Source organism: Limanda limanda, chromosome 8 (genome assembly GCF_963576545.1).
Source record: "Limanda limanda chromosome 8, fLimLim1.1, whole genome shotgun sequence".
NCBI classification, from domain to species: Eukaryota; Metazoa; Chordata; class Actinopteri; order Pleuronectiformes; family Pleuronectidae; genus Limanda; species Limanda limanda.
This window is the reverse complement of record NC_083643.1, coordinates 13028793-13053621: the sequence shown is the minus strand read 5'-3', so window position 1 is coordinate 13053621 and position 24829 is coordinate 13028793. Positions and strand designations below refer to the sequence as shown.

The following is a 24829-nucleotide window of genomic DNA, read 5'->3' as shown; positions in this document are numbered from 1 at the left end:
TCTGGGAGATGGGGGAAGGGGGGTGGTGTGTGTCTGTGTGTGTGTGTGGGTGTATCAATGGGTGGGGTGCAGGGGTAAGAAATGTTGGAGGAGACGGAGACATAAGCGAAAGGGGGGAGAGACAGACATGCTCATTGTCCAACATTCGATGAGAAACTCTAGTCAAAGCACAGATGCCATAAAACATGAGCACAAGCACAACCGGTTTGTAACTCTTCACCATGAGAAGGATCATATTGGCCACCTGAGGCCCTGGCAATTTGGTAAGGGTGTGTCCACAACACGAGTATAATGTACAACTACTTTCTCACAGCTCGGGCCAACTGGCATGGAGGTGGCAGGTTGGAGGTGAGAGTTTGACAGAGAGACGGAGAAAAGTGAAGGAATCGAGAGGCACGGGAGGGAGAGTTCCTTTTCCACGGTCATCCCAGTGTGAACTCTGAATGTGCGCTTGTGCATGTGTGTGTGTGTGCATGTGTGGCTTCATGCTACTTTGAAGGATTGGGTTTACCCTCCCACTCACCATTGATCTCCTGTGGTTTGAGGGTTTAGATTGGGTGCACCTGTGCACACAGTCCGTGACACACACACACGTAAATTTTTCCACATTGCCCTTTGTTTTCATGTCTCTTCTTGAAGAGCCATTACAATTCCAAATCTTTCTGTCAATATATAGTATACAGTGATGGTAATTACTCCCATGACTACTGTGTAGTAGCTCAGTGGTGCAAATAGGACTCATTATAACCAAAGGAAAGTGACAGAAGTACCCTGATTTGTCGAGTATATACACAAAGTCACTAATCTGGATGTAAATACTATGTGAAAGCATTTGCTGGCTAAACTAATCTGAAATCGAATCAGCCATTAATGAGCCTGGACATGAGATGGGAGACTAAATAGAGACAAAACATCTCACTGAGGTTCCTTGTCTGCAGAATTGTTCAAACTGCAATGCAGCCACACACACACACACACACACACACACACTGGCACTGGGACTCTGCTTGAGGCACCTGGGAATACAACAAACCTTAACGTCAAGGTAACAAATCATTGCCTGCAGGCTAAAACCAAGGCAGCTCAATCTGGCAGGGACAGACTCTCGCTGGTTTGAGTCTTAAAATTCACTTTGTGGTATTGGACGCATGCTGCTGGGTTTCTACCCCCCCCCCCCCCCCCACCACGAAATCAAATGCACTGAAGTTTCTATGAATAGCTGCTGGAGGAAAACACAACAAAGCTGCGATATTTCAAGTTAAAGCAGATCTTATTTGCAATGAGTCGCTGGATTTGTCCACAGCAGCAACACTGGTGCTCTGATGCATGTTGTAAACTTTCCTATCATGACAGGCACATGTGGGAAAAGCCCTTCACCACCTCCCTGCTCTGTGTGATTCATGCATGTTGGTTCCTCCGGACGAGGAGTCGGGTCTGAATCGGCCGAACCTCGCTCCATCCTCCGGCCTGACTCACCGGAAACAGCGGGTTGGAGGATGATGAAAATAGAGAATGTGAGCTGACACTACAACGCGAGGCGGCCATGTTCACACCGGCTCATCACACGAAAACAACACACACACACAAACACACACAAACACACACACACACACACACAGCTGACAGTGATGCCTGGTCAGTGCAGTAGCATTAGTTACCTTGCAAACAACAACGCTCTCCCTGCGAAGCTCCCACGCAAAGAGAAAACAGCTCCCACACACAGAGAGAATATATATCTAGATATATATAAATAAAATGATTAGATCCAATTTGAGACGAGTCGTCTTGCCGCCAGGGAAGCGTCAAAAAACCCCTCTTCTCCCCGCCGGCCTACAGGAGGAGGCACGTCAGCATCCATGTTAGTGACCGACAAGTTGGGTCGGATCCCCGGTGTCCTCCAGGCCATTCACTGGAGGAGGTAGTTCCGAGCGGCTGTCTCCTCACGTCCCTCCCTCCCTCCGCGAGCAGGGAGCTTCTCACGGGGTCTAGATCCCGGTCGACCACCACCTCTCCTCCTCCTCTCCTCCTCCTCCTCCGCCTCCTCCTGGTTCTCGCTACCGGCACGGGAGCGTGGAGGGAGAGAGGGGGGGGGGGGGACTGTACCAACGGTCAGCAGCCGCGGAGGGGGGAGGACGACGACACCACAGGTAACAGCCTCGCCGTTCCTTCCTCCTCGCCGTGTTTCTCTGTTTCTCTCCCTCCCTCCGCTGTCACCGGAGTTGCCGCGAAGACACGGGAATAATGGAGGCGAGATGTGGGGGCGGGGAGAGGAGAGGGGGGGGGGGCGCTCTGCAGCAGCTTCCAGCCAGGAGAGACTGCAGCTCTCTCTCTCTCGCTCTCTCTCTCTCTCCCTCTCTCTCTCTCTCTCTCTCCCTCTATCTCTCACTGTCTCCCCCCTCTCTCTCCCTCTATCTATCTCTCTCTCTCTGCCCCCCCCTCTCTCTCCCTCTCTCTCTCTATCTATCTCTCTCTCTCTCTCTCTCTCTCGCTCTCTCTCCCCCTCTGTGTGTGTGTGCCCGCGTGTGTGTGTGTGTGTGTGTGTGAGTGTGTGTGTGCCCACCAACCCAAACAGTCTGCAGACACACACTGATTAAAGTGTGCCGTTAAATAGCAGTGAGCGTGGATCACAGTCTCTATATGAAGTCTCCTCCAGTGAGTGGTGCCTGGGAGGAGGGGTTCCCCTTGAGAGACGCTTTCCACGCAGGACTTTGACAATAACAGTGAAAAAAAAATGATGTTGAGCCAACTTAAAAAAATGACATCAATTTGAAAAAACTGTGAATTAAGTTCGTACAACTTGGAAGTTAAGTCATATCAACACAATTGCATACTTAAATTTGACAAAAACTTTCATTCATTTGTGTGTTACCTAATAAAGTATTTGTTACAGGGGGCTTTCACAGCCTCCGTGTTTGGTCTGGACTGCCCGATCTTTCAGTCATAATAACAGGTGTGGAAGGGGCCTCGGACCAAGGTTTGGCCCAATGGACTAATATTCATTCCAACCAATGAGATGGTCTCGTTCTGACCATGATTCGGTGAGATTTGTTTTGGGATGGCTTGGACTTTGGGACCATTTGCAGCTGGTTGAGACAGCATAGACAAGAAGAAGGAGCGGAAGAGGCTCCCAGGATTGCTAGCAGGTAATTTGTTTTGCTGGTAGTAATACCATAGTAATATATCAGTGGTAACAAAATTAACAAAGTGAATCAGAACAGAAAGACTTATTTTTTCCAATGCACTTCATTCAAAATGTTAACTAAGCAGTAGACGAGAACACAACACGCTGCAGTCAGTCGGACGCCTGTCCTCAAACCAATCAATGTCCAGTTTAGGTAGGATGGATGACAGGAAGTATGTATATCACATAAGAGCTCCCTAAATTGCAACGTGAAACCAAAACTAACCAGATCTGATGTAAACAATGTAACACAGACATGAATCTTCAGGTCTGAAAAAGCCCTAAGTTTTCTTTCATGTTATATACCAGGCCTTCATCGTGTGCATGTTTTTTTTTCCTATAAGTCCTAAATGTTTGAATGATACTTTGCAACAACAAGTAGGACTTTCAGTTGGGATTTGTCACTTCCTGTCTGCACTTTCAAACCCAAACCTCCTCGCTCTCAGGTTTGATTTGCTGGCGTGACTTCTGGCTCTCTGTCCGCTGCAGCCGTTGGACTGACTCTCACTCTCTCTCTCCTTTTTTTTTATATGACCTAAATTGGGCACTTGTATTCACCTTGTACAGCTGGAGCAGCAGCCGTTGAAACCACAAGTTGTTAACATAACAAAATCAGTCTGGTTTTTGGCACCATAAATAGATACTAATGTGTGCTGTGAAGGCAGGGATAAGACCAAACCTACTGTCAATAAAGCTTTTGAATGACTCTGCAACTGTAGACCAGCCTGTAACTGAATTACAACATGAGTAATTCCCCATGTTATGAAAACACAGAGGCCACATGTAGCCCAGCACATATACCCTATCCATATAAATCCCTTGAGCTAAACTGTCAGCATCAGGGATAATTGGTCATTTGTTTTCAATCTTAACTTGTCAGCGTCTGTGTCTGAATCAAATGCAGTTGCACCATATTTGAAATACCACTGGCAAGGCATTATCTTGAATTTACAAGATCAATCACGAATACTCTCTTCCCAGATATAAAGCAACACAAAGATGCAATCAAATTTCATGTGCTTGGCTTCAACAGTTGTGTTGCTACCATCGCTTGTGCTGCAAGCCCAACAATTCAGCTTAGTTTGCTGAATGTAGAAGGTCACATGAGAAAAGAGGAGGTGTATCCTTTCCTGTCCTGCTGGATTTTTCTGTTTCTGGATATTTTTGGCCTGCTCCAGACACCGGAAACTGGCCTGTCCAACTTAAACATCTCCAGATGACTCTTTCTTTGGCTTTAGTACCTACACTGGTCCCTCTCTCTCCGGTCAAATACATATCTCTCTTTATTGGTTGCTTCCTCAGCTGGCTGTCACAAGGGCCCTGTTGTTTGACCAGAGCACAGGGGGCTGAGAAGGGGACAATGCAGGCAGTGGAGGAATGGGGTAAAACTGAAAATGATAGAAGCCAAAAAAAAACAAAGGAGAAGAAGAATATGTAGAAGGACGGACCTGAACGCTTGAGCTACAAGAGTTTATGAATTATTGATCCTGTTTGGAAAGGATGTGACTACCGCCAGAGAAGCTGAATGAGCCGGGGGTAAGATTCACAAAATAAGACAGAAAGGAAAAGGAAGGCAGACAGGAAACAAGGCAGGTAGTGTACGATGGTACAGCTGTTGGTCCGCTGTGTCCCCTACACATAGTCACCTTAACAGGACCTTTGCCAAGAGGAACAAGCTGAGAAACACTTGTAGGTGTGACATATCTGGGCCCTGACAGAGCCGTGTTATGGCTTCTATTCTGGGCTGAGGTGTGGTTGTAATGAGGTGCTGATCTGGTGTATTTTTATGGAGGAGGCTCCCAAAGGGGAACGGATCCGAATGGGTGAGGTGGGTTTAACAGGCGGTGGGTATAAAGAGTCAGGTTTTAGGGTCGAGCAGGGGGAACAGGGTTGATGGTCTGTGGTGGAAAAGGTAACCTATATTGGTGGAATGTGATATAAACAGCGCTGAACGGTTAATTGAAGCAAGATGGAGAATCTCTTTAACCCTGACTGCGGGACGCTGCGGTAGGCAGTTAAGATTGACACACACACGCACACATGCACACACACACACACACACTCCACGCTCTTTGTCTCTGCCTGCGTCTCTCCCATAGTTGTGGAGACTAAACAAACACACTCTCTTAAACACGTCACTTTGAGAGCAAGCGCGGTCTGACACCAGCCGTCCCTACGATGATTTATGATGCTGAGATCATTATAGCTGAATAAGCTTTATGACTCCTCGTCAGTTTTGACGCAACGGTATCTGCAGATGGTGCTGATTAAATTACAAACTTAGGATTCAACAAATCATACGATGGGTCTCAACAGTTTCAGCTCAGTGGGTTATTCCAAATCCAACGGAAAAACAATAACGGCCACATCCCGACCTATTCTCCATTTAGCAAGTAGCAGCGGAGTGGGACGGTGAGATGGAGCAGGGAGGGTCATGGAAAAGCAGCCTGGAATGTCTGGAGAAACGACTGTGAGAGATCTGTTTTGTTTGTTCAATATATATAAGTGTGTGTGTGTGTGCGAGTGTGTGTGTGTGTTTTTCTGTGTGTCTGTGAGCTCCACCCTCCCTGCCCGTGAGTGACTTTGGGACTGAAATGTGGTTCCAGTTAGGGCGTTTTTTTTCTTTTTTTCTTAAATCAGAAACACACTGGCACTTCAAACAAACTGTAGATATTTCTGTAGCCAGCTCGGCTTTGTTCTCATTTTACTACAAAGCTCTGCTCCCAGACTTGACCAAAAACCTTTCTCTTTGTTTTTTTCCCAGGACATGTTTACCTAAATTTGTAGCTATTGCATCAACTTTGACTAAGACTGACAGATGGAGATGCTTGTGAATTTCATAGACTTTTACTGTGAAAGTTGCTATGAGCTGTTTCTTTCAGCACTATGAAGACATCAGAAATCATGCTTCATAGTTTATGCGTGATCCTAACTTTAGCTGTGTTGAAGCGACACATCCCATCTCTGCCTTCATATTCGTTTTATATCCACTTCACTGCCATGTGCGCCCACAGGGGCTTCAATCCACAATGAATCAGAATAAGACGTTACATAAAAATGACTTCGCTGTGAAAGGTTTCAGGATAGCACAGAAAGGCAGTGAGCTACTATTCATATAACTACAGTAAATTTGAATATGCCTTGTTGTCATAACTCAACATCACCTTGTTCACGAGAAATTCCTGATTGTCTAAAATTCCTCTTCTCATTCCTTTCAGATTCCTCCACAGTTGAATTATCTGATCTTAAATGAATGAAATGCTTTTGTAAATATGCAGCATAAATATGTCATTGATTTAACACTGAGTGTTTATCTTCTGGTGTAAACTGAGTCTCTTTTTGTATCCATCGCTGCTTTCAAACATTCACTGAAGTGCAGACATTTTACAGAGGGATGCGAGAATGAGAAAGTCCAAGTTTTTTTGGAACTTTTCCTGACAGCCTCTGGTGAAATGTCCAGAAAATGTCAGAGTGAGCCCATGAGGGAATACAGCAGGAAAATATGTGAGAAAATATCCAGCAAGCGACTGTGTGCTGTTGATGGCGTTTCTAACACGAGACAAATGTGGATAAAAAGAGGTATATACTGTACATAGACACAGACAAATATGGCAACTTGAAAAAACAATGAGAATGGAGAGCTTTAAGGGAAGACTGCAAAATTGTCAAACAAGTTGTATGTTCATTAAAGAATCTAACGTCAAAGCGGAATTTGATAGGTAATGTCCACGCCCCCTTGCACCTGACTGCACCTCACCATTTCTTTTGGTTGTGAAAGCGTCTGACCCAGACAATCACCTGCTATGTCCTTCATATGTGAGAGGCAAACTGTGAATGTGTGGACCCAGTTTTCCGGAGCCCATGTCTGGAAACAGCTCATGCAAAACTCTGCTAATGGAGCCTGCTCCTCTCTGTTCACTCACTCGTTTCATGTCAACATCCTCGTTCTTCCCTCATTTGTTTCCTTTCTCTCCCTATTTGAATCCACAACTTACTCCATCTCTTTTTCTGCCTTTGCTGTGTTCTGTTGCTTTCACTGTGTTGCAGAAAATAACTGGGTCACAGAGTTGTACACGTGTGCACAGGCACTCTTAGGGAGCCTGAAGTTATATTTAATACAGAAAGCTCTAAAAGGGGACCAAAGAAAACGTCCACAGCTTGATGAAATCCAAGAAGCAAATAAAAGCACAGTGCGACGATACTGCGCCACAGTGTGTCAGTTTGAGAGCAAGTCACCGCTGGCCACTGCGTTTAGTTTGCATTCAGGTCATCCGTCTTCAATGCCACCATAACTTTGGATGTGTTGTTACTTATTTATTTAGTGATGAGCTGTATTGAAAGTAGTCGAAACGGATTATTCTATTTTGCTTATTTCCCACAGGAGGGAGAAGAAGCATCTCTTTCTTTCCCCCGGTCAGAGTTGCCCTTTCCTGACAAGGATTGGACATTCCTTGAATTCCCGACCTAAAGGAAGCACTTAGTTGATGAAGCAATTATGAGCACGACCGTGTGTGTCATCTGTCGGTGTATAACTTGGTGGGTGTGCCTCTGAAAATGTGGCCATACATCTGCTTTCAGTTCGGGATGAAATAGATCTGAGGTGAGTCAGTATCTAAAGTAGCTTCTGAGGAAGGACAGAGGACAAAGTGATGGGGGGAGGCGAGTATAGGGTCAGCCAGCGCATTTACACACTAACAAGAAGAGCAGGGAGGTCTGGGGCCAAATAGGTGCGAGTGATGTCACGGCTTCGGGACTGTTATCTCGTTGATATGCGGTCTTGCCGATCATGGGGGCTGATCTGCAAGGATCTCGGCTGTCACTGTGTGTCTGTGCATGCAAGTGTGAGTCATTCACAGGGGAAGGATCTTTTACCCCCACACCTCCTCTCTTCATCTATTATTCACACTGTGAGAAATCACTGTAGACCCCGGTGACCCTGTGTTCACCGATACTGCTGGCACCGCATGAAGAAGACAGTGTGACGTAGGGGTGGGTGTTTGGTTCCACCGTGCTTATAGTATTCTATATATAAATGTATTGTGTGTGTGGTGTGTGTAATCTTTGTCTTTCTGTAAACCCACTGAACCTTGTTGATGGAGGAATCTTCATCTATGACCTCCATCTCTTGTTTCTTGTGACTGTCTGACTTTTCAGTTTGACACAAGCAAAAAAGCAACTTACTGATCCTGACACCACGTATTACCAATGCTTGCCTAACCCAAACCCTGACCTTAACCACTGACCCAAAAATCTGCTTCAATTGGGAACACAGCTGTTCTCCACAATTGGCAAAGCTGGACCCAATCGACTCTAGTCTGATATTTGTCCCCAAACGTAGCCTTTATGACACAAACACACACACACACACACACACACACACACACACACACACACACACAAACACACACACACAAACCCCCACACACACACAGAGACACACAGGTTTTGGCTTAAACTCAAGGACAATGTGCACTGCAGAGCGGTTGAACTCCAGTGGCCTCTATCCTCTGTCCTGTGACTGGATGGAATACCAAACACTCTAATCATTTAGCATGCTGAATATTAAACAGTCCTGTCTGCAAACTCCTGTGTGTGTCCCTGGATGTGTGTGCGTGTGTGTGTGGTATTACCCATGTTGTGGGGACCTAAATCTGTTTGAACAGTTACATTATGGAGACTTATGGGGGTAAAAAGCATAGATAAATCATACAAATTTGGTTGAAGATGTGTGTTAATGTCATTGTAAGGTTCAGTTTAGGTGAAGATTAGAGTAAGGAAGTGGGCTATATGGTTAAGGTTTGAGTCAGTTCCCAGGAAATGAATGTAAGTCAACATTAAGTCCTCAGAAGTCACAAGATGAGGTTGTTTATGTGTGTGTGTGGATATGTCACAGTCCTGATGTATTCTACTGGCTTAATAAACATGTAGCCTGAGACCAGAACAGCAGGGGAGAGGAAAAAAAGCCCAAATCCTCTTTGTTCTTGGCTAATTTTGCCCTTGTGCGTTTGTGTTTGTGTGGGTGTGTCCTTCAGGGGCTCGAGAGATCTACAGACTAATTAGGAAGACTTTCAGAGAACAACATCATTGAAGGTACCTGCTTTCCAGGAGCTCCGGAGGCTTCTATACACATAATAAATCTTTGGTTTCAAAAGCACTCAGAGTGGCACGGACAGAACCTGCAAACATACACACACACACACACACACACACCCACATACACCCACACCCACACACACATAAATGTTTGACCAGCCCAACTCCCCCGTGCTCTCCAGGCTAAGATGCAAACAAAGTTGTCATGACAACTTTCTGGGAGATCTAGCCGTCTCCGTGGTGCACTCTTTGCCAGAAATGTAGGGCACTTAGAGGAGGAGGCACTGAAAGACAATGCTCAGACACTGTAACATGCACAGTACGGCCCTGAGGTATAAACATAAAATAAAAAGGCACGAATTGAAGGCTCTCCCTCACAAAGAGAATTTGATCCAGCTGACGACATTATCGTGATCCTCTGATACAGCACAGACAAGGGAACCCGTAGATCCGCAAAGTCAACATTGCGATTTTACAAAGGCACATCCCCATACCGCCACCTCATCATCCTCCTGTCCTGCCACTCCTGATCTCCCTCAGGCTATGCTGGCTCAGATGGCATACGGGGGGTTTATGTGCGGATCAGCACAGAGACAGGTGTAAAAAAGCAATAAACAGCAGTGAAGATAGCAGGGGAAATTAATTCACGTGGGAAGAGAAGAACAGAAAGTAGGAATAAACTAAAAACGAGGCAGGTAAACAAATACAGGCAACTTGATAAAGAAAACTGAAGTCATTTAGAGAGGTGAGGAGAAAGTAGGAATATGTTGCAGTCTAAGATATTTCCTTGCTCCAGGATCTAGTCTGAGGTATATTCTAATGACAAATAGAGAAGTGCAGGGTCTGTCTGTTTCTCCGAAAGGCGCTCTGTCCTGCAGCGTGTCTGGTCTGCCTCCAATGTGCTCTGCAGTCCAGGATTTATCCCTCCATAGCTTTGGCTCAATGTGACCGTGCTCCATTACTACACACTTGATTCCTCTGAGCCAGGGTAATGAAAAATGACCCAGCTCATCTGCAGGGAGAGCCCTTTGGCAAGTATGTGTGCTCTGTGTGGGTTTGTGTGTGCGAGTGTAATTCCTCTTGTCCAAAGGGAATCCTGTCATTGTAAAGGTATTGAATGTCTTCCATTTGGCCACTTCCCCTCGGGGGTGAGAGCCAGAATATGAAGGTATGAGGTGGAAAGCTTTTGCTCAGTAAATAAGGAAAACCTGATCAATCATGTAGCAGAGTGACAGATGAGAAGTGGGTTCATTTTTTTAGCTTAAGAGGTAGAAATATTACTCAAATACTTGCTCTTACGGTCTTTGGCAAGCTTAAAAACCACGGGGAAAAAATGAAACCAACGAAACCAAAACAGAAATCCAATCGACACAGAGTTGCAGGGCTCATGTGAGCGTGCCCATATTACTAGAGTCCAATATATATATACATAATTTAGTCCACAGGTGTTCATGCTTGAGAGAGACACCGATTGAAGGCATTTGCGGTGTTGAAAAAACGTATCGTAAAAATTAATGAGCCAAAATGGAGTCCTAAAGCTTGCTTTCACATTAACCTCTAAATGATGACTGATTTGAGTTATGACTGACTGGGTTTCCCCAAAGGAACATTTGGAAAACAAGTGGAGGAGCTTGATCCGACACGTGAACATCATATTTTTCTAATCTCATTCAGCATTAGTGTGACTTATACATTCAACCCTTGATCTATTTGTCTCTATCTATCTTAGTTTTTTTCTTTTTCATACAATGCGTTCAGAAATGCACTGAACGCCAGATAATCTTCAGAATTCTTTTGAGGCTGTATGCAAGAACGCAAATGTCTGAGTTGCCAGTCCTCCAGTGAAAACTCCGGAGAATATCTGAAGGAACCCATGTTGGCACAGTTGTCAGAAAATTCATGTCTGAATACAACTGTAGAGAAACATACTCTGGGCTGTTGCTTGTAAAAACAAAAATTCAGACTATTTTCGTGCAGCTCTCATGGTTAACACACTTTAAACCTCTTTAAACCTCTGTTCGGTAAACACATGTGGACACACTGTTATGGGATCTAATATCCATACTAACAGAGGATCTGAGAGTCCCTGAGAGGGATTTCCTCAGATATTCACTAGATTCTCTCGGTAATCCCCAGGGATTACCATTCTATACAGAGGCCCTAACCTCTGAACCTAAAGCATTATAAACCCTTATATCCTTATCACTAATGCCACAGTTTAACTCAATAGAAAGGGACCACCTCCAAAAAGCCTCATATCAACTCTGCACTGGACACTCATTTTTGGCTGTGGCCACATCAGCTCAGACACATGTCGAGGATTTAGAGGGATACCAGCCAGATTTATCAAGTAGGCTGCTCGAACTTGGCCCAGTATTGCAACTCGAATGTTTTATCCTGTTTGACAACTGAATCGTCTCCAACATGGCAACTGATATCTGGGAAAGGGTTCATATTCGGCAATCCTTTTTGGATTAAATAAAAAACACAGTGGATAGTCATTACATCATTGATATCCTGAGTAAGCCTGACAAATACAATAATAAACTATGGATTGTAATTCAGTCTTTCTATCTTGGTCTGTCTGTCTGTGGAACACATATCTCTAGAGTCGTTCATCTTATCGGCGTCAAACTTGGCATGTGTAATGTTAAGGGCCCGAGGAAGGGCAATGTCAAATTTGGTGCGATTTGTTGATCACGACGACAGCACATTCACGACAATGGGCAGATTAGAATAACAGCAACGACAACTGATATTCCAGTTGTGCACATTAAGTTGAGCTTCACCCGCCGAGCTTTGAATTTGGTGAACAGCTCTATGTGCAGCAGGGGTGGCGCTGCTTCAGGATGATGCACACTGAGTCCAGCAGCAGGTCCTTACTGGCTGCGGCTCAATTACTGCAGGTGACTTTTGACAGTTTCCGAGAGAAAGCTGCAACCAGCATTACCACAGGCCAAGCAAACTAACCATTTGAAATAAGCAGGTTTAAATCTGGCACTGCACTTATGCTCTATCAGTAATCAGAGTTTAGCCCATTTGCTGGACTGTATGGTGAGCATGTGAGGAAGCGAATATGCTAGCGTGGAGAAACTCCTGTAATCAAGTGATTGATCGTCTTATCAAGCAGCGTGCGATATTCTCACATTACCAGAGAGATTAGATTCTGGCATGTCAAAGAAGCATGGGGTGCACACCTACTAAATGACACGGCACATGAAGAAGAGTAATTTTAAATGCTTAACATGTAGCAAGACTGCAAACCTCCAGTAAACTCACTTCGATCGATGAAACAGGAATGACTGATCAAAGTTTGATCATGATTTACGATTCATGGAGCGGTGAGGAAATTGTTTCCACATGGCTGAGCTGCTGATGAATCTCTGCAGGAATCTGTTTTTTCTTAATTCCAGACACCAACGAGCCTCTTCCTCTCTCTCTTTAACACACACACATTTACACTGACGAACCATGGTTTTGATAAGCCTGGGAATGGACCAGTGGAAATGTTTTCCAGACAAACTATGCAAATAAGACTGTTTCCCAAGGGAGACACTGTAAACGGCTTCAACCACCGACGAGTGTTTGTGTGTATGTGTGTGTGTGTGTGTGTGCGGGCCTATGTAGGGATATCAAACGCAAACATGCCTCCAGCGAGTTGCAAACAAATTTAAAAAAAAAGAAGCAAGGCACTGGAAAAATGCGAGACAATGTCTGTTCTGGCCCTCTAACCCCTCCCTTACCCAAATCTCTCTGTGTCGGGTTCTGGGAAAAGATTTTTCTCACATTCGGATCCATGCCTTTGGCAGTGAGAGCAAAGATGGCTGCCAGACGAGGCTAATGATCAAAAATTCTTCAGTAGGAAGTCACAAGTTCAACTTCAACCTCAATAATTACTGGACTGTAAGACAATTTGTCTGTGCTGGATATTTGCCTGTCTGCCATGAGTGTATCTATTGACATCTGTTTCAGTGCAACTTAGGAACAAATGGATGATAAATTGAACATGAGTGTCAGGGAGACTTAGGCTGAAGCAGTCATGTCCAGATTAAGGGGGGGGGGGGGGCTGCAGGAAATCACAGCGGCTCTTCTTCCAAGAAATCCACTTGCTTGAAAACACCCCGGTTTGACTGAGCGCCCAAACTTTATCAGTCCACGAACAGAAGACGTAAGTGAACCGGCTCCCAGACAGAGGGAGGATTGTGTATCTCGGCTATTTTAGGGCTTCGCTGCAGTGTCTCTGCTTCGTATCATAATGGAGTCGCTGGGACTCGTCAGTGAGAGAGGAATATGATCAGTGACAGGACGACTCTCACAGGAAACAGTACCAGATGACTTCAGTGGGAGTAAACTGGCCTGTTTCTCAATGCTGAATATCATGTAGTGGAGCCTCAAACCAACACAGCAGTAAACCCTCTCATGAATATGTATGATACTGTAGATTTAAAATATGTATAAAACTTTTCAGTGGGATCCCCGTTGCTAGGAAACCAGCTGGGATCGCAGTTTATTTGCCGACAAGGAGAACCTTCCTGTCTGCTCCTGTTATAACCGTGGAAATGAACCGGGTCTGTGATAGGATGTTTATCTCGTCAAGTCTGAAATGTTTTACAGGGATGTTGAACTCGCTGAGGATGAGTTTTGCATAACAACGTGTCACTTCACATTTTTTTTAGAGCAAAAGTGATGGCGCGTAGGAACTCCTGTGAGTCGCATAGCAGGAATGATTACAGGTAAATTCTAAATTCCTGCAGCTCAGCGGGAGGTCCAGCCACCTGTGTTTGTATAGTCCCTCGCCGCCACCCCCCTCCTCCCAACACACACAGGATATCCTGCTTTTGGGATGGGGTGTTGTGGTAACAAGGGGGGTGGGTGATGTGAGAAAGATGAGAAGCAGAAAAGATACGAGTGTACACATCTGAAATCAATGGGAATGGAAAGCAACACGAGAAGTGACAAAGAATTACCCAGAGACGCTATCTAAAGCTGTGCAGCTGAGCACTGCCCTCACACGCCCGACTGTGCTAACCCTACTTACAGGGTCACGCCACCAGAGGAAAATGTGTGACCGGAGGCTGTTGAGTCAATATCGCTCAGCCTGATGAAAGTGTGAACACGCTGCTGCGTTCCCTCACGAGAGAAATAAGAGCACGTCTGGGCGAGCAAACAACATCTCACAAATGTTGCAGTCTGCTAATGTCATGCCAAAGATCGGTCGCACGTAGGGCTGCCACTAACGACTATTTTTCTATCGACTAATCGGACGACTATTTTATCGATTAGTCGATTAATCTAAACGACTAATTTTCCTCCAAAAAAATCAAATTGACCATTAATTTCAGTTAATTTTATTTTTACAACAACAAACTGTATGTCATCGTATAATGCAGCACAAAACAAAATGTAAAGAAAGGCTCAAATATTAAAGTGCAAAACTGTATGTTTAAACTAGCAACTCCAACGTGATAAAAATAAATAAAAAAGAGGGCATATAAGTTCTATTTAACCCCTTATCAAAATAAAAAAGTTAGGTCTGCATATTAAACAAAGTGCAACATTTTTAAAGTATAAGAAACAATGGTGTCCAGCACAAAATCAAACTCAAACGTCAGTTAGACATGTGTGTTGTAATGTAACAATGTCAGCATGTCCACATGTCAGCATGTCCCCCCCCCCGCGCGAACGGAGGCTTCCCCCCGCGGGCGCCGTAGCTGAGGTGACGCGAGTAGTACCCGACCCGCGCCGGGCCGCCGTCCGCACCTGCGACGGACACCGGTCCGCGGTCCAAGAGAGACGAAGCCCCCGCACCAGCGACGCCGTGAGGCGCCCACCCCCCAAAAAAAAAAAAAAAAAAACAACTTGAGGCGGGCCGCAAACCGAGCCTCCGGCTGCGTGGAGGGGAGGGCGCCGGGGCGACTGCTCCCCCAGCCGCGGCATGCATAGTCTATGGTTGCATGTGCCCAGCGGTTTAAAAAAAAAATTTTCAGCGTCGACGTAATCGATGACGTCGACGAATCGCGGCAGCCCTAGTCGCACGAGACGCCGGAGCCACGCAACATGCAAAGCACATTGGGTATAAAATCGTCACTTCAACATGCAGACAGGCGACAGATTAAAGGGAAAAACTGGAGGATGAGAGGACAATCTCAACCTGATGCACAAGAGCTTTTGGACACGTGTTCAGCTGCGCATGTGAAAACACAGCAGGAAAATGTCCTTTTCAATCTCGTAACAGAATAGAAGACGCCAAGAATTTGGAAAGACTCAAGAGCTTTTCACGATATGGGCTGATGCTGGTGTCAATGTGCTGTAAACAAAATCTTGTGAATTCTGCAGCTGAATACATACGTTGCGTCATGCCTCCTGACTGCTCTACCCATTTTCCTGGTATAAATGCATCCAACCCAGACAATCTCCTGCTGCCTTCTTTCATATGTGAAAAATGTAATGTGTCATGTGTGAAACCAGCTATGATGTGAATCATACGCTGTGGCCATCAAAAGAGAATGTTTTTTTGACCAACGTGAGACTGGGCCCTCCACCACCATCATTAAAACACAGAATGGGGGAATATCTTTTGGAAGAATGTTTTTCATCCGTCCAGTAGTTGAGGCATGTTAACGCTGTTCCTTTACTTTGTCACCCGTTTGTAATGTGTCACTGTCTGGAAAAATGTCTGGGCCTGTGTCCTGATTGAGGACTGCTGCTGATGGATCCCTTCCCTAGTGAGAGCTGAAGGAGAGTGGAGAGAGACTTAAATAAGAAATGAAGAAGTAATTTAGGCTGCAAAAAAGGGCAAAAAGTATAAAGTCAGGTTAAGATCAGAGCACTGGAGTGGAAATGTATTTTCACTTCAGGCAGAGACTTGAAGGTGGAAAGGTAGGACGGAAAGTGGAAACAAGTTGAGGAAATGTAACAACGCAGTTAAGAGCTTCTGTCTTTTGTCGTGCTCTCTCTCCATTGGATGTGTGCCAGTTGTGTAAGGATGGGTATCTCATTAACAGTAATGGAGGAAGCCGGGCAGGGATTCAGCGCAGTGAGCCAGGGATATCCCCATCCTGCAGCCTGACACACTGACCCCTCCTTCCCTGCCTTTGCAACTCCCTCCACTATTAACTGATCCACCTTGGAGCGTACCATTGCATCGGGCCAGGGGGAGATATTGTTTGCAGCTCATCTAAAGCAGTCCGCCGGAGGATGTTTGGGAAAGTGTTTAAAAGATCTGTGTTCGATAAGTGTTTAAGTGCAGCCTCTTTCAGATGTTAGTGTGTTCCTGCACCAGGAGGGGGTATTGAGGACGGGTTTGTCTCAGGGAGGTCTGGTGTATTATTTCAGCTTCCTCTCATTGTGTTACCTCCCCTCAGGATGCTTACTTAGGAGCCAGATGAAAACACATTTGAAGACAAAAGTTAGAATAACAAATTCCAGCTTATTCCCCTCATGAGTTTCAAAAGTGAATTCAACGGATAAAGGCAGGATGAGTGTGGGTTCGTGTTGATGTGTATTCTGCATGTGTGTGTGTTTATGTTACTCCACTGATCATTTTGGGATGTGAAGTGGTCTTTGTCATCTGTGAGACTGTTGGGTTTGTCCTGGTGGTGCCAGCTGCACACAGGGCAGGTGAGATGCCTGGGGAATACTAATGGCTCCATGAAAGCCCAGAGTACTGATCCAGACCAGTGACGTGAATACTGAGCAACCATTTTGCTGAATCACGCCTCGACAAACACGGAGCACAAAGGACATAGTCGGTTTTAATAGAGCAATTAAATTAGTGACGATGGGAACTATAGTGACAGGTCAGTGCAAAAAAGTGTTTCTTTGGTGTCCCGTGTGAAAGCATAGTCCTTCCACGCTTCCACGGACACTCTTACCAGCTTAGTTACCAGTTCCTTAATAGTGACCATAGCAACACAACTTCCTATAAGTCCTGAACACAACAACAACACCCAACAGAGGAGCAGTTTACCCAGGGACAGCAATATAACACAACGCAGCTTTTTTAGTTGATGGGACCACACGGCACACAAGTGACCAATGTGTTATAAAACAATATCAGCTGGATGTTTTCACCAGCAGGGGCTCTGCCATGACATCTAACCCAGTTCTGTCCTCCATGTTTAATGACACAAATCAGTCATGTTTAACCCTGCCCCTGTCTCTGGCCCGAAGGACACATCTGACCTGCAGCACTTCATCTGTTCTCCCCCCCTCTTTCTCTGTCCGTCACAAGCCTGGACACAAGTGTGGAACCATCCATTTAAAAATAGATTACTGTACTGGATGCTCATCTCCACAGGTGGGACAGCTGGGAGTCAGACAATAGTTGTTATCCCTATGTACCTTAACAGATATAAACTTATCTAGGTTTTAAATGACTTCTGCAACGTGTCTGTTTGAAAGTATGTTTATGCACATGCCCATCTAGTTTATGTTTGTCCCGTGTGTAGGTGAGGTTCAGCCTACCTGGTACAGTGGCCTAGGCACACACCTGTTTGTGTGAAATAGGTGCAGGGGTCCAGGAAGGTTCCTGGCATGCACACGCAAGCGTTGCAAGGCCGTGGAGGTGAGAGTCCACAGCAGACCCTGCCGAGTAAAGATCGCCTCGTCTAGACTCAACAACACGGCCTCCATTACGGCACCGAGCTCACTGATGTGAGTGACGTGCCTCCAAAAGGTATGTAAAGCAGCACTGGATGATCAGTGGGACATCACCTTAGCAAACCACTATTTGCACAGGTGAGTCACTACAGGTAAAATCCACAGAGGCCCAGCAGGGACTGAGAAGATATGATAAGCCTTTATGGTCCTCTTGATACCACTAAGCGCCAACAGACAATAATTAGGTCATCTCTGGAGGTAAGCCACAGTGAGAGGATAACCCTGTGGTTTTCTCCTCTCCTTCCTCTGTCCCTCTCTGTCCTCTCAGTCTCCCTGGGACTCAGCAGACTGATGCCTCCTCAAGGTCAAACCCCGCTCGTCCTCCTGCCCCAGTCCCACACAGCTAATGGTCCCTGCTGACTCTTCCTCTCTCCCCTCTCTTTCTTTCTCACTGAAGCAATGCACCCTCTGTTCATTGGTCTCAGCGCTACAAACACAAACATTCCCACTAAGGAAATGCAGCCGGTCACTCAGTCTCCCTGACTGGTAGTTGTTTTTAAAGCGATATGCACTCTAATACTTCAGTTCTCACACACACACGCGCACACACACAACCAACTTCACTTTTCCAAGAGAGAGAGGGATGCTGCAAACATTCTCAGACACCTTGTCTGAGTGCGTGTTTGTTCATTTTAAGAGGAAACACACATATGCATTCATGCATACACGGACTAAAATAGTCACTGAGCTGAAACATGCTGACATTCTGTCCCTAAAGACCCGAGCATGTTACCATGTTCTAACAGCTCTGGGATTTGAGCCAGAATGCTTTTAAAAAAGGAAATTAACATTTTTCCTCTGAGCCTGTTTTCCCAGGCTGGACTATCCTGACCTGACCTATCGAATTCTTCTCCCAAATTAAGGAATATCCAACCCATCTGCAACTCCAACCAACCAGACCGCACACTAAACACTGAAATAATGTAAATATAAATGATTACATCAAACAGTATTCTTTATTAAAACCTTATTGAGTACACACACACACCCATTTGCAACAATGGCCACATGGAGGCAATACACCCTCCGTATACAAGCTGTGCCAAGCCCACAGTGCTCATGTGTGTGTGCCAGCCAGTTATAAACTCTGGTAGCTAACAGTCCTCCTGAAACAATACAGCTTTAATGATAAATGACCATGTGTTATGTTTAATATAAATGTTAAACCTTGTCTAAAATTAAACACAGACACATACTTGTTCTACCTTTGGCAGACTGCCCACGGTTTTCTGGGTCACTCATACATCAGTCTTAACATTCGAAAAAAAAAAATGTAAATGCGAATGGGAGGTTGTTTTTTTTGCAGCCGCTCTGATTCATTTATTCCACTTTCCTTCCATTTTCCCCAGAAAGCCTTGATCAATAATAAATTCAATATCTCTGTACTGTACAGTAATTCTCTGCCCTGCAACCAAACCCAATCTGACTATGTGGATTAAATGGCCTGTCGCAGCCCCCTCTGATACATGGAGGGGTTTATCGATGCACAGGGTCAATCCTGTACTGCTGAGTTTGTGTGAGTGTGTCCGCTTGTGACTACAAATCATTGCTTGACATATCCCATTTGTTTGTTACTGAGAGTCAGCACAAACATGTGTAAATTACTGCCATATCAAAATAAACTGCAATACACTGAAAAAGTAAAATAAAGACTAAATAAATAATCATTATCGGCGCTTAGGCTGAGCACCTTCTATTTTTCTATTTCTTTCTCTCTGACTTCACTATACGTTTTGCTTGGCTGATGGCTAATTGAAAGGATTACAGAATGGTTCATTGCACAAAAATCCTAATCCCCTATGATACATTAAAGTCCCATCTTTTTAATTTCACCAACCACATGCTCCACAATCGCTCATTCCAAAGTGTGAGTCCCAGTTTCCCACCCCTCTCTCCCAGGGCCTCACGTTGCACTCTCACTGATGCCTTGAGAAACCCATGAGGAATGTGTGGTATTTCTATATAGTGAGACTTTTCCTAAATGAATCAGAGTTTGGCTGGAGGTGAACTCGAAGGCTGGAGACATTCACCTCTCAGCCACTGTAATTTACGAGGGGTGTAAATATTTGTTGTGCTAGTGGAGGGGGGGGGGAGGCGGGAGGTTAAGTATGACAGAGCACAGTTCCCATGATTCTTTGTGTTTGCAATGTCCTGCTGAATCCTGGGAAAGGTCGTGCAAACCCCATGATGTAAACAGACGACGGCGGCGGAGTGTCAGCTGGTCGGCAAAAGGAGGAGAGGAAAAGAGGAGAAGAGGAGGAGAGGAGAAGACACTGTAGCTGGGCTTATACAATCAGCTTTGAGATGGACAGATGGAGTCGCAAGCCAAACAGTGAGATAATCTTGAGTGTTATTTCGTCCTCTCTCCCACACACGTCAATCCACATATTGATGAAGGTAAATAAACCTCAAATCAGATCGTCTACAGCTGTAAACAAGTTCACTGTAAGACTTGTAAAGACCGAAGTGAAAATATTCATGTTCCAAGTATGACACATTTGTGTCGTTTAGATTCCACCGCCTTGATCTAAATTGTCCAAAGTTTGAAAGACTTTCGAAACAGAGCACAGTTTGTTTCATCAGCACTTCCAGAGACTGGGTTTAAACACACAAAGTACTCATCATTCTCAAGCTACTAAGCTTGCATTTCCCAATGTTCACAAACTAGCACACAGGCTTGTTAGAAAGTCATTTGTTTGACACATAAACTTGACAAGAAACCGATCAAAAAAGCAAAACTATAATTTCTTCTTCTGTCTGTATTAGAGACATTTTCGTGATGACCTTTATTGGAGTCCTTTCAGAATATTTAAGATACATCTGATCAGAAGTTTAGGGTGCTTTGAAGCCCACCTTGTCTGTTCCGGACCTTTGGACTTTACAGTTTAGTCTGAACCACGTGCCTCGAATCACACTCCAGACACACAGACCAAATTATGTCTTACCAAAAAGGCTGGTCTTGGTTCAACTCAAACTGAGCCATGGTTTTCATTTTCATTATTTGTAACATTGAGGACTTTTTTAAGGCCACCCTGTCAAATCTGTACTGCATCATTTGTGAGGTCATCCCACGCTTAACAGGAGTTAGGACAATCACGAGAAAACGCTCATCTCTCCCCCTCCTTCGCCTGGTCTCAGTAGTCTTCTTCTAACCCTCTTTACTTTCTCCTGCTTCCATTTCTCTCTGTCTCTTACTCTTTCATCTCTCGCTCATCTCCCCTCATATCTCTTCCTATCTCTCAATCCTGCTCCTGCTCTGTGATCTTCACTCAGGCGTGTTATACCAGAGTGCAGGCTGTGTCAGAGAGAGAGAGAAAGAGAGAGACGGAGGGAGAGCAGTGGAGGGAAATGGGTCACAGACGCTACAAATTCACAAGAACGTTCACAACTCTGGGCCCTTAAATTCCCTTAGACTGCCGTGTGAACGAGACAACAGAAAGTGCGAGACTCTTCTCTTCTTCTACTTTAATGTTAAAAGACAGTAAATTTGTACAATTCACAGCTGCTCTTACAATCTCATCTGAAACACGTGCACACACCACCGTCACTGTGCATCGCTGTGACAGAGATTATAAATGACACACATGTATGGACCCAGTCTGAAATTCAATTCTGATCAGTCTAGTTTAATGTGATTGTATTAGAGGTGCAAGCAGGAAAATCAATAGCATAACGTTATGTGGCTTGAGAGAGAGCGATGGAGGCAGGGAGCTTCTACACGTGCACGTATATATGTGCACGTACGAGTTTCAGTATCCCGCGGTCATATGTGTTTGGAATAATTCAATTGAAAATACAGTTTACTGTGCACACACGCAACAAACAATCCCCATGATGACACAAAACCTTTGAAGCATCAGGACTTTTTAGTCTCTTAAGTATAAAGGTTGACCTAGTTCATGTGTTATATGCTGTAATATATTACACACACACACACACACACACACACATGCACGAGGGGATATGACGTGCACTGACACACACTCGTGCGCACACACGCATGCTCTCAAGCTAATCATTCTCTCCACTTTGCCTGGCAGATAAATATTAATGAGGATTACTGTGTTACTGCAGTACACCCACGGGAAAACAAGAGACTGCGCCTCTCCGGCTCTCTTTCTTTCTAACCCGTTCCCGCTCTGTCTCTCTTTGTCACTCATGCACACCCACCCACACACGCCCACCCACCCACACACACACATACACACACACAGTTCTACAGCGGGTTGAAGACTTTAACAAAGTCTTTAACACATATTCTTTCTCCCCAACTTTCCCTTTTATTCTCCTAATTCAGTCATAGCAGGAAATACACACACACACACACACACACACACACACACACACACACACACACACACACACACACACACACACACACACACACACACACACACACACACACACACTGTGAACTATGAATAAACCCCTTCATATGAGTGAGTCACAGACACCGCCTCCGTTCACACTGAGTTGTGTTATCTCTGTCCAACAAAAGGCACAGATTGTAATGGGGATATTTCAGGAATCATTTTGGGGGTCTCCACATCCTGTTTTGAGGGTTGATGGAATTCAGCATCTTCCCATCAACCCACACTTGTCTTTATTCTCTGCTCCGTGTCTCCCAGTCTTTCTCAAACGGATTCAGCGAAGCCATTTCTGAGAATGGAGGAGCTGAGATAATGAGGAAATCACTCTGGAGGTGGCAGAGGATAGGAACACACACACACACACACACTGAGGATGTTTTGGCAGAGGACAGAGGAGTCCACTCTCACCATAGCTACCTCGCTGGCAAACTGTCTCCATAGAGAAAACACATTCTGAGCAGCTCAGTGGCTGTGGCCTTCGCTCACAGTCAGGAGACGATCATCCTCTCCTTATTGTTTGATCGAGCTCTGTACAGATTTACTTTGAACTCGTCTGCACGTCTGCTGGTTGATTTTGGACGGGGGAATAAAAGATGGAGAAAAGAGAAATCAGAGCAGAGAGTGATGAAAGAGCTGGAGGTGGAGAGAGAGGCTGGAGTCTCCCCTGTCTCCCCTCCGCCTCCCTCGCTCAAAAACATTCTTCCTTTTGAGTTGCCTTGGGGAGAAAAGGGGGGTCCCCTTTCATGCCGAACAGGGTGTGGTGCAGGGGGCTTCAGGAGCCTTTAGCTGCAGTTATTCCCACCTTCCTCTCTTTCTTCCCCTCTTTCTCTCTCCTTCTCTTCTTTGTCTCCCTAATTGGACTGGCTGACCACAGCTCTCTCTCACCTACTGTCCTGAGGGCAGGTTGAGATCTCTGGGAATCAATACCGAAGCGAGGCCGAGTGGAGCTCCAGGGGTAATGTTCGAAACCGCTATTTGGCTTCAAAAAATAAATAGAAACTTGTCTTAAATGGTGTTCCTTCTGTTTCCACGTTAACTTTACAACCGCACAAATGAATCCTGACTCTAATATCGAGGCAATTAGATCAGTGTGATGAGAACCAAGAGGCTGACCCGCAGAACGCCCGAGTCCAGCCCTGACCTTCTCTGTGATTGGTGCAGACAAGATGTTTAAAGGTAACACGGATCAATTAGTATTCCTGCCTCACCGCTCGTCTGGCTGCTTCCAGCTCTGAGGCCTATAGTGGCAAATTACAGTCAAGCTATTGTCTGTTTGCATTCCTGTCCTGCTCGTGAATGTGTTTTGTACGCGTCTCTATATGTGTGCGTGTGAGAACTTCTCCTTCTCTGACAGTGATCCCCCTCCTCCCACCTTTAAACCCTCGCTCCCCCGTGGTGCCCCTGACAACAACATGTTTCCTCGGAGAGCGAGCGAGCCTCTTTAAAATCTAAAATGTATTTTTTCAGTCTGTTTAACACTTCCCCCTCAAAAGCACAGACTCAAACACACACACACATCCAGTCTTTCCTTTTTTTGTTTGTTGTTTTTGTTCTTAATTTCACCAGAAAAGACCTGAGGAGCTTCACAACGATAGCGGGATAACAAAGAAGGAGGATAATCCTAATTCAGACTGCTCACAGATGTAATCTAAAAAAAAGCTGTTTTTAAAACGTCAACACCAACTGTGTAATTCATCCTCATGATATCACACTGTCAACATATTTACTATATAACTAAATAAACCCATCCATCCAGTTTTGCATGCTCTTGCACTTCTTTCATCGCGGCCACTTTTACTTAATCAAACAGGGTGAGAAAAGGGGGAACGAGGGGGAAGGAAGCGACACAAGTCTGGATATTTAGATGGGATTTCTGAACCACAATAACAAGGAGAAGGGGGAGAAGTTGAGGTTGAGAAAAGACAACGACCAGAAACCAAGTTGGTCTCGTCTTTTATTGTTCTGTGGTTAACAGTGCATGTTTTATTCAGGCGCGTAATCGCTGTCGACCGTGAAACAAGGATTGCTGTGTTCTCCCTGTAGATATTACTCAATTAACTGTGATAGGAACCCCACATCCATCAGAAAACTTCTGACACAGACATGATACCATTCATCTGCATTAGTTATGTGACAGGGCCCAGATGAGGTGGTAGAAAAGCAATCTGGAGGATCCATGGTTAAGATATGTTTCAAACAAATTGCTTATTGCTAATGGTTTTTTGAGGAAAATCAGTGGGATGTGCGCCAACCTCTGTGTGTTCTCTAGGAAACGCAGAAGGCCATAAAAAAACTAGGCTTTCCAAAAGTGAAAAATTCTTTTAACAGTATCAGCAGTAAACATCTCCACTACAGCGTTCCCCTCCGCTCAGTCAGCTGCATATAAATACGGATTTTGTCAATATGTTTTCCTGTATGATTGTGTCTGTATGCAGCTCAGGCAGTTATATAAGGCAGAGGCTGATGATAACACAATGCGTTATGTTACACAACATGTCAGAGCAGGACAAAGCTGCAGCTGTGT

General features: G+C 45.1%; 1 protein-coding gene across 1 annotated transcript in view; it reads right to left on the bottom strand.

The window, feature by feature from the left end:
* frmd4a (FERM domain containing 4A) overlaps positions 1–17908 on the bottom strand; it is a 55659-nt gene extending 37751 nt beyond the window's left edge. The window contains exon 1 of the mRNA XM_061076886.1: positions 17741–17908. Within this exon, the coding sequence (XP_060932869.1) occupies positions 17741–17908 (168 nt within the window). The remainder of the gene's footprint in view (positions 1–17740) is intronic.
* Between the last annotated feature and the right edge of the window lie 6921 nt (positions 17909–24829).